The following is a 15573-nucleotide window of genomic DNA, read 5'->3' on the forward strand; positions in this document are numbered from 1 at the left end:
GAGAAAGAGACCAGGGGGTATATTTACTAAACTGCGGGTTTGAAAAAGTGGAGATGTTGCCTATAGCAACCAATCAGATTCTAGCTGTTTTTTGTACAATGTACTAAATATATGATAACTAGAATCTGACTGGTTGCTATAGGCAACTTCTCCACTTTTTCCAACACACAGTTTAGTAAATATACCCCCCAGGTTAATTAAATTGGTGCATTGCCACTGTAAATTTCAGGGGGGTGTAGAGGCTGGCTGGGATGTTCCATACCTCCGAACTTGCAAAGGGACAGGGAGCGTGGCCGTGTCATGATAGGGCGTGTCACCGCCAAGATGGGGGCGGGACAGAGCCCAAAATTCAGGACCGTCTGCTGAAATTGGGACGGTTGGGTGGTATGATGTCGTATGGCTGTATATGACCAAATATAATATTCTACACAGAGTACTAGAATTCCATGTTTTATTATATATCAAATTGCCATACTCCACAACATCAGAATTCTGAATAATTTCTTAATATTAAAGAGCTGACTGTGCAGGCCCCATTCCTAGATATGTCTATTTGGTTTTGCCCTTTATTAATATGTCTAGTTAAATGAAAGTTCACAGTAAATACCAAAATGAATAATAAGAAAATGTCATTGATAATAAACAGCATTTACACATTTGGTATTTGTTCCTGAAGTGCCACTTTTATCCCGTACAGGTTTGACATATGTACCCTTTTTATGGTCTGTATGGAAAACAAAATAATTTAGCCTTAAAAAAGTTCTTCCTATACTCAACATGCTATCATTGATGTTATTTTATGGTATTAGTAATTGTAGTTGTGCCGAGCTTTGTGCATATACAAAAGGGAAACGTGAAGGTGTTGCCCATAGCAACCAATCATATTCTAGCTTTTATTTATCGAGTACATTCTAGCTAGAATCTGATTGGTTGCTATGGACGACATCTCCACTTTTCATTTCATTTTTACTCCAATTACTTTGTTTCTAAATTTCCTTTCAGGGATCCAATTAGCCTCAGTTGAACTAGGATGATAGTTTCAGATCCATACTCCTTCAAAGGGACTCACCACATTTATAGAGCAGAAGAACAACAAATTGCAAGAAAAAAAACTATCAAAAATATAATATTTTGGCAAATTGTTCATCATATATTGACTCTAAAGGCTCAAAAGCAACTGTATGGTTTTTGTCCACACAAAACAGAAAGCAAACTATTTTCTACATCACTTAAGACTCCGTTTAAGCAAAAATAAAATTATGAGTAGTTTACATTAACCGGTCTTCTCCTTCAATATGACATTAGTTTCCATTTTAACAAAACAGCAGCGATTGCCCACTCATTTTAGTAATGCTTGCCCAAGCTATTAATGGCATTGGTGGGACAAGTTATTTTGTCCACCAAGGCAAATGTGGCTAAAACCATTACTATGTATTGTATACCTAATGGTGCTTCACCTGCTGAATTTACAGTGGCGCCATATATTATAGCAGATGCTAATCCCGCACATTACATCAGGACATTGACCACACACAGAATACCAGGTCCAGTGGTCTTGTAGTCTTCAGTCTCTGGTGGCCACCGCAATGTTTTCTGGCCATTCCCTGGTGGCAGTGAAGTAGTACATTTCCCTGGTGGCTAATGTAATGCATATTGGCCAATTTCCTGGTGGCCAGTGTAATGTAGAATGTCCATTTCCATGGTGGGCAGCGATATAGGGCTCATTCCTTGATGGACAATGGAAGATATAGTGTCCAGTGACCAGATTAACTGACATGCCCAAGAATTATCCGACTGAGTTTGATTAGATCATTCTCTGACATACTCATCATTTTAAGGTCATATTTGCAGATTCTTGTATGGATATTCTTGTGTATATGGCCAACTTGATATCGTCTATCATCATGAGTGATCCACTTTGAATAGTAGCAAGTTACCTACGATTATTGCCAGTTTTGACAGCCTGGGCAATTCTGTGCACAACCTGTGGGCTCCCAACATCTCTTGCCAGATGTGCAATATATTCTGTTGTGTGACCATCACTTTTAAGGGCCCAAAACACAATCAAACTGACACTGAAGAACGGTTGGGCATTACTAGGGTATAACCAGGTTTCATATAAGTTTTGAATGAGTGAATCAATTTGAATCCTATGAAATAACATGTTCCATTCCTCCCTCTTTATTGCTCTCTCAGCAATAAAACATTTGAACCTGGTCCCATAATCTTTGTTACCCAGCCCAAAACAAATGAGTTCTTTGTTTGATGCGCTCCTTATATCAAATGGAATTGTCTTCACTGACTGCTATGTGATGGGGCCGTATTTATATCGCATGCCGAAGTCGGAAAGATAGGGCGAAACCTGGAGGCAATTTAAATTCCAACTTAACATTCTTTCAGTATTTTTCCTTTTATGAGTTTATTATTATTTACATGTATTTTGTCATAGGCAAAGGCAACCTATGAGCTCACTTCATTCTGTCTGCTATTTCATATTGCTACTTTTGTAAGGCTTTCATACACTGGAAAGCATGAATAACATAGCTACTGAAACTCTAAGCAACCTCTCATCCAACCAATCCCACATGTAGCTTCACTATAGCTTCTAAAAAGCAAAACTTGAGGTGTTACCCATAGCAACCTATCAGAATCCAGCTTTCATTTATGTAGTACCTTCTATTAAATGATAGCTAGACTCTGATTGGTTGCTATGGGCAACACCTACACTTATCCTTTTTAGAAGCATTACAAAATACCCGGTAGTATTCACTGCTTTAAAACATCACATTAGACTATTTTATTTGGATTTTTCCCAGTACCCTTAATCATCTCTCTTTTTTTCTAATTTTAACTTCCAGGTTTTGAAATGTAACCACCACAGTTCTTTCCTCCTTTTTTTTTAATTTTAAATAACAAATGGAACTGTTTCCAATGAACAAAGCAGTGACATGTCTCACGGACATGTGTGCAATGACTATCAAAGGATACATTTGTTAGGAAGGCAGAGATTAATAAGACCGCGAGCGGCAGAACGGTTCTGTTTGGCAAAACAAATCTAAAAGAGTAAGATAAATCCGCCATGCCGCCAAAGTCTACGGGGACAAAACAAGTTGGAGATGTGATAATCTATTTAGAGTGTGAAATGCCGAAGAAACAGAAGAAAGAGTCTACGCACAGCAGCTCGTACTGCAAACAGTAGCGAACAAGGGATCTCATGCAAAACAGACAGCGCTGAGGAAAACTGAAAAACAAATATTTCACAATTGCCTGAAGGGGAAAAGAACTTAACATCAGAGCGTCTTCCGTCTTTTATTGCATCCTAACTTGACAAAATTACTTTATTTATGGAGTTATGCGGCGCCTGCTATTAATCCTAATTATTTGCTCCACGGGGTATTTTTTGCAGGGCATGAGTTATGAGTAGATGGATAAAATAACGTCTTTTAAACGTTTTGGTTTTCACACATGTAATATAGAGATATCAGTTGGCAAAATCAACATATAGCAACAATGTTAAAGGAACATTGAAGGTCACTTCACCATGCATCATAAGTACATCCGTGCACTGATACAGTAATTGTGATTGACATCACTGACTATGCTTTGCACTCATACTCTTCCTGATGATTCTTATACTGCCGCCCCGGCATTATCCCAGGAATATGAACCCGGGATATTGCCGGGGGACAGAGGCTCCCACGGAGAGAAATTCCCGGGTAGACCCTGTTCATACTGAACATGGGTCTGCCTGGGTCTCCATGGCAACATCACAAGAGGAGCTCTGATTGGCTCCTCTTGTGATCTGTTTTTTTTTCTTTCAACTTTATAATTGTATTTGGTGAGACCCAGGTTCATTGTGCAGGCGAGCCGGGTCGGACCCAGGAATTACCCCACCAAAAGTCCGGGTCTAATTCCTGGGTCATCAGACATGGGAATTAGACCTGACACCATTCGTACTGTGCTTCGACCAGGTAGTCTGGGCTTGCCCCAGAAAAGACCTGGGTTTTTGGAGCAGCATGAATGGAGTATTATTGAGCTCAAGCTCCTGAGCCTAAGATAGCTGTACACTGAAAAAAGCTCTGCAGTGAATGATAGGACTTCTATTACAGTAGTCGGCCTGGGGGTGGCTGCACAAATGTGGGCTACAGTTATACGCATGAACACCTCTTTTTTAACTGAATTAATAGCATAATAGCATTAGTATATGGCAAAATTAAGGGCCTTTCTTGTATTGAGCTGATAGCAATATTTGACGTAGCCAGAATTGGGTAATTTCTATCTTTATATAGAGTTGGTAATAAGCCAGTTTTCACTATGTGCACAAAAGAAAAGTCATTAATATCAAATAGACAAACATGTATTCAACAAAAAAATTCCAATAACAAAAGAATAAGAACAACAGAAAAAGAATGTAATGTATTACATCATCTGTACTTTTGGAGATCCCTAGTACCTTAAACTAGTGGATTTAACTGTCATTATATGGGCTACTTGAGCTAATAAAACATCACTGCTTCAAGAACCTGCTTTGACGACTACTTACCCTGCTGTAATTCCTGTGGCCTGCAGATTAGACCAAATCGAATCCGTTATCCGGCTTTTCTGAGGTTGGGACCCTGCAACGAGTACCAACGCTCTGCCCATTACCTTGCAGCTCTGGCAAGTGTGATAGGCCAGGGTGAACACAGCAACCATGATCTAAAGGAAGAGGTCATGAGTACCAGTCCAGATGCCCATCGAGGGGGTACACTAGCAGCGAAAGTCAACCAGAAGGACTCAGTTCTACGTGCCAACGAAGAAGCCCAATAGTGGCAGCAGGCTCCCCCTACTGCGACAGGAGAGGCACATTTGGGATAAATAATTGATTTACATATTTTATTTAATCCAGCCTAAGTTATAGCAAATGGAAAATAAAGTATTCTCTTCCATGTGGCCTGAACTATTCTTTGTTGAATAGTTTATTAAACATAGATAGTAAAAAAAAAAAGTAAAAAGAATGACTGGTGATGCGCGGTGTCTGGTGATACATGGCAGACGTAAGTTCAGTCAGCTAAATGAGTGGATGGATAGTGTTGTAAACGTTCCACAATGGCTTCTGCGCGTACAGCAGCCAAAGATATTGGGGCTTTTGTGAAAATAGCTCTTACGCTGCTGAAAGTTGTAACCCAAACCCACCTAGTACATTGGGAGTGGTCAGTAGATGCCCAGTTGGACTTCTTCTATGTTAGGGGTAGCGCAATAGAATAGCCCCAGTCTATCGTCAGGGTGTCAAACCTGTTGCCTATGTCGCAGTCTGGGCTGAAAAATTGCAATTAGTCCCAACCTTAGTGTTGACCCTTATCCCGATTTTGGAAGCAGTGGAAAGTCGGGACAATAACAGTTAGCCCCTATTCTAATAATAATTATATAAGAAGATATTAGAGATTTATCACAGGTGGTTCTACAATTCTCCTTATAAGAACTGGGGGTTGGTTTATTACGACACATTATCACTTTCCCACAGCTTGTTTGATCCATCCGTGCAATGAGGTTAGGAGGAAATAAATAGAAAAAACATACATAAATTAAACAAACGGTTACAGGCAAGTTTTATTTCCTCCTAATTGATGTGGGATAGGAGCAAACACTAACCTAACAAGCGGCCAGTTACATGCTTTAATACATCAGCTCCTTAGTTCAAACTGAGATTTCTCGGTAAACTTTTGAAGGAAATATTTGTTTCTTAACAAAACCAGAGCAGAAATACACCCGCGCTCGGTATATCCCATATTATATATGGTACCAGCCTCATGGCAATATAAATGCTCTATATGTATACAAAACAAAAAGACAGTTGTTGTCAGCGCTTAACCTTAACACTGCATATCTGTGTGTATCGAGCAAAATGAAAATATGAGGTATTGGTTCATATTTTGATCAAAGCATTTAAGCCTGCATCCCAGCATCAAGGGCACCTCATTATATGCAGATCATACACTGACTTATATGCTTCAAACACCATTAAAATGCAGCAAATAAGATGTAATCACCTCTCAGGTACATGGGGCTTACATCTAACCAGGGCTGGCTTGTGAGTCACACCCAAAAGAGCCTTAAATAGGCCTGATAGACAGTTGCTAATACAATATAACACAATATGTAAATCAAAACCAGAAATATTTGCTTCTTGTAAAAAAAATAGTGATAAATAGACCAGTACATACTCATAATATTACACTGCTGTAAATCCCCTACATTTATTTCAACAACATAGTCTATTTGTCTTATGAAATGCAAATCAACAAGAGTCTTCAAAAATACAGTTTTGTGGAAAAAAAAACCCCACAAAAAACCCGTTGTGATAACTGAATAAACAACTTTAGAGCAAATTATTTGTTGATATACTGTTAATAAGCCTGCTAACCTCAGTCATGCTGGAAAAAATAGTCTTTTGGTATAACCATTTTGTCATATAATCCCAAAAATTGTACTTGAGCATTTTAGCACTTAGTACCTAGAGGGAAAATATTGTGTTTATCATGCTCATAACACGGTTCTGCCGGCTGTACCCTTTCCACTGGATTAATCCTAAAATATCTAATAACTTTATATTGCTGTTTTTCAGCTGGTTGTCTAATTTGATGTTCCTAGCAGCGGCAGTTATTATTACATTGATTTGTATTGTACATAGGAAAGTGGGTGGAGTTTTAGATATATTTCCCCATTTGTGGGCAGAGTCTGGGTGGGTAGGGCTTATTTAGGATGAGGACCAGAGAAGGAGTGAAAGAGAGGAGGGTAGGGTGAGGAGCAGGGAAGGAGTGAAAGAGATCAGACTAGGGTAAGGAGCAGGGAAGGAGTAAAAGAGAGGAGGCTAGTGTGAGGATCAGTGAAGGAGTGAAAGAGAGGAGGGTAGGGTGAGGAGCAGGGAAGGAGTTAAAGAGAGAAGGGTAGGATGAGGAGCAGGGAAGGAGTAAAAGAGAGGAGGCTAGGGTGAGGATCAGTGAAGGAGTGAAAAAGAGGAGGCTAGTGTGAGGATCAGTGAAGGAGTGAAAGAGAGGAGGGTAGGGTGAGGAGCAGGGAAGGAGTTAAAGAGAGAAGGGTAGGATGAGGAGCAGGGAAGGAGTGAAAGAGAGGAGGGTAAGGTGAGGATCAGTGAAGGAGTGAAAGAGAGGAGGGTAGGATGAGGAGCAGGGAAGGAGTGAAAGAGAGGAGGGTAGAATGAGGTGCGGGGAAGGAGTTAAAGAGAGGAGGGTAAGGTGAGGAGCAGGGAAGGAGTGAAAGAGAGGAGGCTATGGTGATGAGCAGGGAACTAGAGAAAGAGAGGAGGCTAGGGTGAGGAGCAGGGAACTAGAGAAAGAGAGGAGGCTAGGTTGAGGAGCAGGGAACTAGAGAAAGAGAGGAGGCTAGGGTGAGGAGCAGGGAACTAGGGAAAGAGAGGAGGCTAGGGTGAGGAGCAGGGAAGGAGTGAAAGAGGGGAGGCTAGGGTGATGACCAGGGAACTAGAGAAAGAGAGAAGGCTAGTGTGAGGAGCAGGGAACTAGAGAAAGAGAGGAGGCTAGGGTGAGGAGCAGGGAACTAGAGAAAGAGAGGAGGCTAGGGTGAGGAGCAGGGAACTAGAGAAAGAGAGGAGGCTTGGGTGAGGAGCAGGGAACTAGAGAAAGAGAGGAGGCTAGGGTGAGGAGCAGGGAACTAGAAAAAGAGAGAAGGCTATGGTGAGGAGCAGGGAACTAGAGAAAGAGAGGAGGCTAGGCTAAGGTGCAGGGAAGAGCATGCTGTTGAGGTTCGAGGTCCACTTATGTGTATTTGCAGGGCTGTGTCTGGAGACAGGGAGTGTGTTTTGATATTCGGGTGTGGTGAAGATCTGTGTCCAGAGCCACGGTGGCGTAGTGGTTAGCACATCTGCCTTACATCACTGGGGTCATGAATTCAATTCCCGCCCATGGCCTTATCTGTGTGGAGTTTGTATGTTCTCCCTGTGTTTGCGTGGGTTTCCTCCGGGTTCTCCGGTTTCCTACCACACTCCAAAAACATACTGGTAGGTTAATTGGCTGCTAACAAATTTACCCTAGTCTGTGTCTGTGCGTGTGTGTGTGTCTCTCTGTCTGTATGTGTGTGTGTGTGTCTCTGTCTGTCTGTATATGTTAGGGAATTTAGACTGTAAGCCCCAATGGGGCAGGGACTGATGTGAATGAGTTCTCTGTACAGCGCTGCTGAATTAGTGGCGCTATATAAATGGTGATGATGATGATGATGATGATGATATATCATAGACACTTCTACTATTATGATTTGGTTAATTTGGTATTATTATTTTTTTTGTCCAATATGTTCTACCAAAACACTATTTTAAAATACAAATTTTAAAATCAATTCCACTAATCAAATAGTGTCTATTGCAAACTTCCTGTGATACTCTTGACTCGAGATCTCCAATAAGACTACAATCTGTTACATTCCAAACCTTGCTGAATTGTATTGCACATCTCTAAACTCGAGAGATAAATGTTGTATTCCTGTGTTAGACAGCTGGTCCGTAATAGATACTTCCTTTTGCCAATCCCGTCCAATACATACTTAAATCTAAAAAAATATAATGCCTGTGGTTACCCAGAGCAGTTTGAAGAAAATGTAATCACCCTTAGAAATATCTCTCCGCTCAGCATCTCTGCATACAAAGTTTATTGCACTGAGCTGAAATTCAGGCAACCAATATCAGATAGGAAATTGTGTGTCTAGCACAAGATACCATCTCATGTGAATGTTATAGGTTAAGTTAAGCTCATATATCGTCTTTATCTTCATCATCGGCCTCATCACTAACCACCTCCAATCATTTTTATGGGAGTGATTCACACAATAAGATTTCTGAGCATGTAAAGAAGTGATATTAACTTTATTTCTAAGACTACTTTTTATTTCCCAGGTGTGATGGGGGAATATGAACCGAAAATTGAGGTCCACTTTCCTCTCACTTTTACTGCAGCTAAGGGAACGACCGTTAGAATGGAGTGTTTCGCACTTGGAAAGTAAGTACATAGTTCCTTAAATTAGCAGCAATTGTTTATTAGTATGTGTTATATTTAATTTGTGTTTGGTCATCTTTATTTATCTCTGTCTTTTAAGCTTGCTCCTGGGTACAGTGAAGCTCAGGAAATGCATTACTATCACTACCTGCTATAACCCTCATGAATCACAATTGTTACTTACGTCCCGTTACTTTCGGAAATGTTCAAAGTCTGTTTTGTAACTGTACAAAGCATTTTATGCTGCTCTTGGCGAAATAGTAAACTGAAATGAACAGAAATGCACACAATATATTTCTACATATAGGAAGTTAGTACAACTTTCCTTACAGAGATGTTCTGGTAGTCATTAGGCTTCACAGAAACCCCAAAACATGGAGAATGTTGTAATAACCTCTTCCACTCGGGAGTCTCATTCTACCTATAGGTCACCTACAGCAGGGGCAAAGGCAGAATTTTGATGGGAGATTCCTACTATGCCTGCTACAGTAATATCATACTTGCCAATTCTCCCGGAATGTCCGGGAGACTCCCGAATTCCGGGTAGGTCTCCCGGACCCCCGGGAGAGCTGACAATTCTTCTGCATCTGCTCACTTCCTAGTGAAGTGGGCAGATTTTGAGCCTCTATGATGCGATTCTCCGGGAATCGCATCATTTTGGGCAGCGATCCACCGAAATCCGCCCCTCACACCCACCTCCCTAGAAAGGTTGGCAACTATGGATAATAATCATATTTGATGCATGCTCTTAAGATATTACATACAGCCCAAACCACACCCTTTCATGTAGATGCCAAAGCTTTTCCTCTAGATCCCTGATAAATTCTGAACTGTTGGCAGGTATGCCATACTTGTCAACTTTCCGGGACTGTCCAGGAGACTCCCAAAATTCGGGTCTGTCTCACGGACTCCCGGGAGCGCAGGTAAATCTCCCGCATCCCGAACCTGCCTAGCCTAAGTGACGCTATTTGCGGTGAATCGAGTCATTTTGGGCCCGCCCCCAGCAACAAAATGGCATTTACATCAAGGGGGGCGGGACCAAAATGCTGCGTTTGGCCGCGCCCCTCTCCCGGAATACACTTGCCAAAAGTTGGCAAGTATGAGGCATGCATATCATTTATACAGCCACCATTACATAGGCTGCTCTGGAAAAGCCTACAATTCACCCTGACTTGCAGCTGGACAACAGTGCAGGTGTTTGTGTGGTGCTAGAAGTGGCAGTTTTACAGTGTACAGCAGGCCTTGCCAACCTGTGGCTCTCCAGGTGTTGTTAAACTACAAGTCCCAGCTTTCCCTGACAGCTATCTGCTGGCTATCTATTGGCAATGCATGCTGGGACTTGTAGTTTCACAACACCTGGACAGCCACAGGTCGGCCAGACTTCGTTTATACAGGTTCAGAGGCAAGATTCCAGCCACCAGTCTTTGAAGAATACTGTAATCTGCCTTGGGCTACAGGAACAATAACTTAAAAGATACATTTGCAATTCAATTTTTAACAATCACTGGAATTCACTGCTTTTTTGTATTGACTTTTATTGATTAAATATCCAGTCATTTGAGAAATTCTTTAAATCCGTTCATTTATAATATACCAGGCAAATGATCTGTGCAGTATTCACAATCAGCCCTGTAGTTAATTGCCTGCATTAATATGAGATAGAACGTCATGTTAAACCACTTTAACTTATGTAACAACTTATGTAAGAAGAAGAGAGCATGAATGTATGTCAGCCTTTCAAGCAGTTCCTCTAAACTCTGGGCATTGGCTAATAATTATTTCATAATAGCACCAAATCTCTGGAGGGGAAAGTGAAAATATAGCATCAGACATAAGCGCATTTCTGATAGCACAATGTACAATGCTTTTGCTCTATTTGATTCTGAAGGAAAAGAGTAATACGCTCCTCTATCCCTCCAGCATTCAGGTGTTAATAAATGATAGCATTCCTCCGTTTGGAGACTTGGCACGTTGTTCTCTCTTGTAATTGACACCTTACTGCTTGAGAAATTATTTATCACTATCGTTTTCGAATTCATTTGAAATAAATTAGCCTTTTCCTTTATGCAGGAAACAATTGACCTCTTGAGAGATTACAGATGTATCTCAGTGATTGTCAGGGTATATTGTTTATTACCACAGTTGTATCACTTTATCTAAAAATACCTCTATTTATTTAAATAATCTCTGTAAATTTCCACTAACGAACAGGCAGATGGTTTATCTAACCTAACATCACAATATGTTCAGAATGCTGTTAATATTCATGTTCTAATAAAAAACAGTTCTATAAGTTTTATTGAGATACATAAGACAAGCACTTAGCACTTCTGCCTCACAGCACTGGGGTAATGAGTTTGATTCCCGACCATGGCCTTATCTGTGTGGAGTATTTATGTTCTCCTCGTGTTTGCGTGGGTTTCCTCCGTGTGCTCCGGTTTCCTTCCACACTCCAAAAACATACTGGTAGGTTAATTGGCTGCTATTAAAATTGACCTTAGTCTCTCTCGGTCTGTGTGTGTGTATTAGGAAATTTAGACTGTAAGCTCTAGTGGGTCAGGGACTGATCCCTTCAGGCGCCAACATTCAGTGTTGTGGTGTAAATAGTTATCACTCTGGGACTATGAAAACTAGCTGTGGATGAAAAGATGCTGCAAGATTGGGGGCCACACAACAGGCAAATCGGACCTTTTGTAAAATTCTGAATTCATCATTGACCCCAATAAAACACAAGGAGATGTCCCAGTGAAGAGATACCCACAAATCAAGCAAGGGGGGCAGTGGGATTACTTTTTAGGGTGCGTTTCACTAGAGACTGAGCATCTTCATCTTGTGTTTGTCAGAAATGTCTTAGTATTGAAGTGGGCAGGCATAATAGAACCTGTAGCCAATCAGATCATTGGAATGGTCACAGCAGCAGCAGCTGGTGTATGAGCTGATCTTGTGGGAGACAGTGACCAGAGCTGCCATCAGAAATCGTGAATAACCAGATTCGGTTAAAATGACAGGATGTCAAGTGACCCTAGATCTGTGGAGACAGTATCATCATCATCATCTATTTATTTATATAGCGCCACTAATTCCGCAGCACTGTACAGAGAACTCACTCACATCAGTCCCTTCCCCAATAGAGCTTGCAGTCTAAATTTAATAACATACACAGACAGACTATGGACAATTTGATGGAAGCCAACTAACCTACTAGTATGTTTTATGGATTGCGGGTGGAAACCGGAGCACCCGGAGGAAACCCACGCAAACAAGGGGAGAACATACACACTCCACACAGGTAAGGCCATGGTCAGGAATTAAACTCATGACCCCAGTGCACAAGCCGAGTGGCTAAGTGTCCCTGGAATCTATTTTAGAATGTTAGTAACTATGTCTTAGCAGTTACCACTATTCAGCATCAACAGATTTAGGAGCAAAATATAATCAACACTTATATATTATTCTGTCTGCCCGTCCGAAATATTGGTAAAGTCCCAAGTTGACCCCACTGCCTAGTCCACGTGACAACTCCTCCCAACCTCAAACTCCACTCTACTTTCTACACTAGACTGCTGAGCTTAACCAAACATTGGTGCACGTGACATACATGGGTATAATGGAGGGGGAGGAAAGTGGTTGTAGGGGCTGAATAATTAAGCTATAGTCGGGTCATTTGCTGGCTGTCCATGCCCTCTCCGGTAGATGCCCCCTTTGGTGGTACGCTATCTGACACTGATCCTCCTTCCAAATAATGCACACTTTATAAGTATTTTAGCTAAGGTATTTTGAGTTTAGAGTTTATCAGTCACTTTGCTATTTGCAACTTTTTTGTGAAAAATGCTAATCAGTATATTTGCAAAGCCTGTTTTTAACACCCTAAGATATTTTAGCACTTTTTGCCATTCACTAATTATTTTAGTGTGAAGTTTAAATTATTGTTGCTTTTGTTTTTATTTCTTACGCTTGGAATTTATCCATCAGAAAAAATGTGAAAATGATGAAACAAAGGGCAACTCGCTGACCCCGATATGGTTCTATGTGACCTTATCATATAATGCTCTACCCCAGGGTTTCTCAAACCCAGTCCTCAGGGCTCCCCAACAGTGCAGGTTTTCCGGATCACATGTGACATAATTAGGACCACCTGTGGGTCTGTTACAATGTGTCAGTCAGTAATGAATACACCTGTGCTCCAGCAAGGAGATATGGAAAACCTGCACTGTTAGGGAGCCCTGAGGACTGGGTTTGGGAAACCCTGCTCTACCCCAAGGCAGCTCTCTTTAATGCAAGAATTTGGGGTATACAGCATAAAGGGAATTCATTTAAAAATTGACAATGATATAAATGAATAATATTTACCTTTTTTTGTGGCTCTAATAACCCTTCCAAGTTGCAATATGCGTCTGCTCATTAGTGTTGGGGATGAGAACGTCCTAATACCAGTTGCCGTCCTCAGAAAACCTAGTCACGTTCATGACCCTTCCACATTTGCAGGACTGTTATTCTCATGTTTTAGGATAATTTTTAATGTTTGTATTGTTCAGTCAGTTATAAATTCCCTATATTTCTGTGTTATAGCGTATTACAAGTTTATTGGCTTTCATGAGGCCAAAAACAACACAGACATTGTTCAAATCACAGCCGTTTAAGTGTCTTTAGCCTATGTAAATGTATCCGCCCCCTCTGACCTCTCTATTAGTAAGTGCCTATTTTTGGTGGTTTATTGCAAACAACAGACTCGTCTTTAAACCATTGTTGTTGGGTGATACGCTATCACTGAGGAGCCGAATAATTAGAGATCAGAAGTTTAAAATTGCTTTGAGGAGGTGATTACTAACTGGTGGAAAAGGTTAATTAGAAATTTAGAAAAGTGTCTAATGGAGGGAATATTACAGACTCTAGAGGAAGTATCACGGATACAGACGGAGACGAGGAAGAGGCCTGCTCTATTAATCTTGGCAGCCGAAAGATTTAATGCTAGAGAGACGCTGGTGCATTTTAAATAATACAATAGCTGCCACCAGGATTGGAGTCTCGCTATAAACCAGGAACAAACACAATGTTCCTTTGTGACGCTAGTAAACGTCTTTTATAACCCACACAGCGCATTACATGTTGTGCTCTGATGTTAATAATTATCTTCCGCAAGGATAACAATGGCGCACATTTTGGATGCTGAAACTGCCTTGTAATAAAGCCATACTTGGCCACTTCTGTATTGGCCCCCGGGGGATCCAGGGGGCAGGTGGGCGTGTGGGTACGAGGCTCGACGTTTCGCGTCATTTTAGCTCCACCCCCTAAATGAACATAATCATTTTAGACTATTGTAACAAGGGGCGGGGTCATGATGATGTGAGAATCGCATCACTAAGCACCTTCCCCACCCGATTCACTAACAAAGTGATTAGTACCCGGGAGGTTGCCCTGCTCTCCTGTCAGTCCAGGAAGACTCACAGAAATTCAGGAGTCTGCTGGACATTCTGGGAGAGTAGGCAACTATGAATAACGCTCTGTGGGGTCTTTTAAGGGTGTGGTTGGAGATACGCAGGGTGTAAATAGCACACTCTATTTTCAATTTTACAATTTTGGGGTCACCAATTTCATAAAAGTTTCAATTTTCCTCCTACAATATTGCTTGATTTAGTCTCCTTCATGCATGAGAGGGCAGAGTCATTGGGCTGCCTGTGTTACATGTATCACTGTTAAATGGTTTTGATACATTGATTGTAAAGTCCTAAGAAATAATTTTTTCCATATAAAAGTTGTAAAGGGCATTCTTTTGTAAGTATACACCAAGGCCAGATGGCAATAAGATTTAGGTGAATTATTTGAATTATTTTTTAATAACATGTTCTCTGTTTTGATAGCTCAACGCTGACTTCTGTGTTGTGGCCACCACGTTAAGGATCACTATATATCTGCTCAGTTGCACACTGGATACGTGTAGTCTACACGCAAGGACACAAAGAACAATTGTGCATCAATACTCATGTATCACTTGTGTGCAAACTAATCTCTGCACTGTTAATATTGTTGCAGAGAGGCGATTCTTGGGGCTCCCAGAAATTAAGGTTAGACTTAAGTTCAGATGACGTGGTCTATTTTCTCTGAACCTACTCGGATGTATGTGGACAAATGGAGGACTTATTCCAGAATCTACAGCTCCCAGTAGCCCCTGTTACAGTGGGACTGTCAGAAATTTCACTCTAGGTCCCAGCATCCTGGATCTCCTTGTATCTCTCCAGCATGGCCCCAAGTCTCACTGTGAGTGTGGAGGCATATGGCCATTCGTCAGAGCAATCAATGGCTGGCACCAAATCAGAATGAATCACAACACTGAGGTCATGAGTTCAAGTCCCCACCAGGGCCTTATCCGTGTGGAGTTTGTATGTTCTCCCCGTGTTTGATTGGGTTTCCTCCGGGTGCTTGTTCCAGTTCATCCCAAAGGTGTTCGATGGGGTTGAGGTCAGGGCGCATCCACCAAACCCAGACTCACCCATCTGACTGCCACACAGAGAAGCGTGATTCGTCACTGCACAGCACACAATTCCACTGCTCCACAGTCCAGTGTCAGTGAGCT

General features: G+C 41.4%; 1 protein-coding gene across 1 annotated transcript in view; it reads left to right on the forward strand.

Moving 5' to 3' along the window:
- Window positions 1-15573, forward strand: part of CNTN5 (contactin 5) — a 1124282-nt gene that overhangs the window by 841819 nt on the left and 266890 nt on the right. Inside the window, exon 10 of the mRNA XM_075198772.1 lies at window positions 8903-9005. Within this exon, the coding sequence (XP_075054873.1) occupies window positions 8903-9005 (103 nt within the window). The remainder of the gene's footprint in view (window positions 1-8902; window positions 9006-15573) is intronic.

The sequence above is a fragment of the Mixophyes fleayi genome, chromosome 2, assembly GCF_038048845.1.
Source record: "Mixophyes fleayi isolate aMixFle1 chromosome 2, aMixFle1.hap1, whole genome shotgun sequence".
Lineage (NCBI taxonomy): Eukaryota > Metazoa > Chordata > Amphibia > Anura > Limnodynastidae > Mixophyes > Mixophyes fleayi.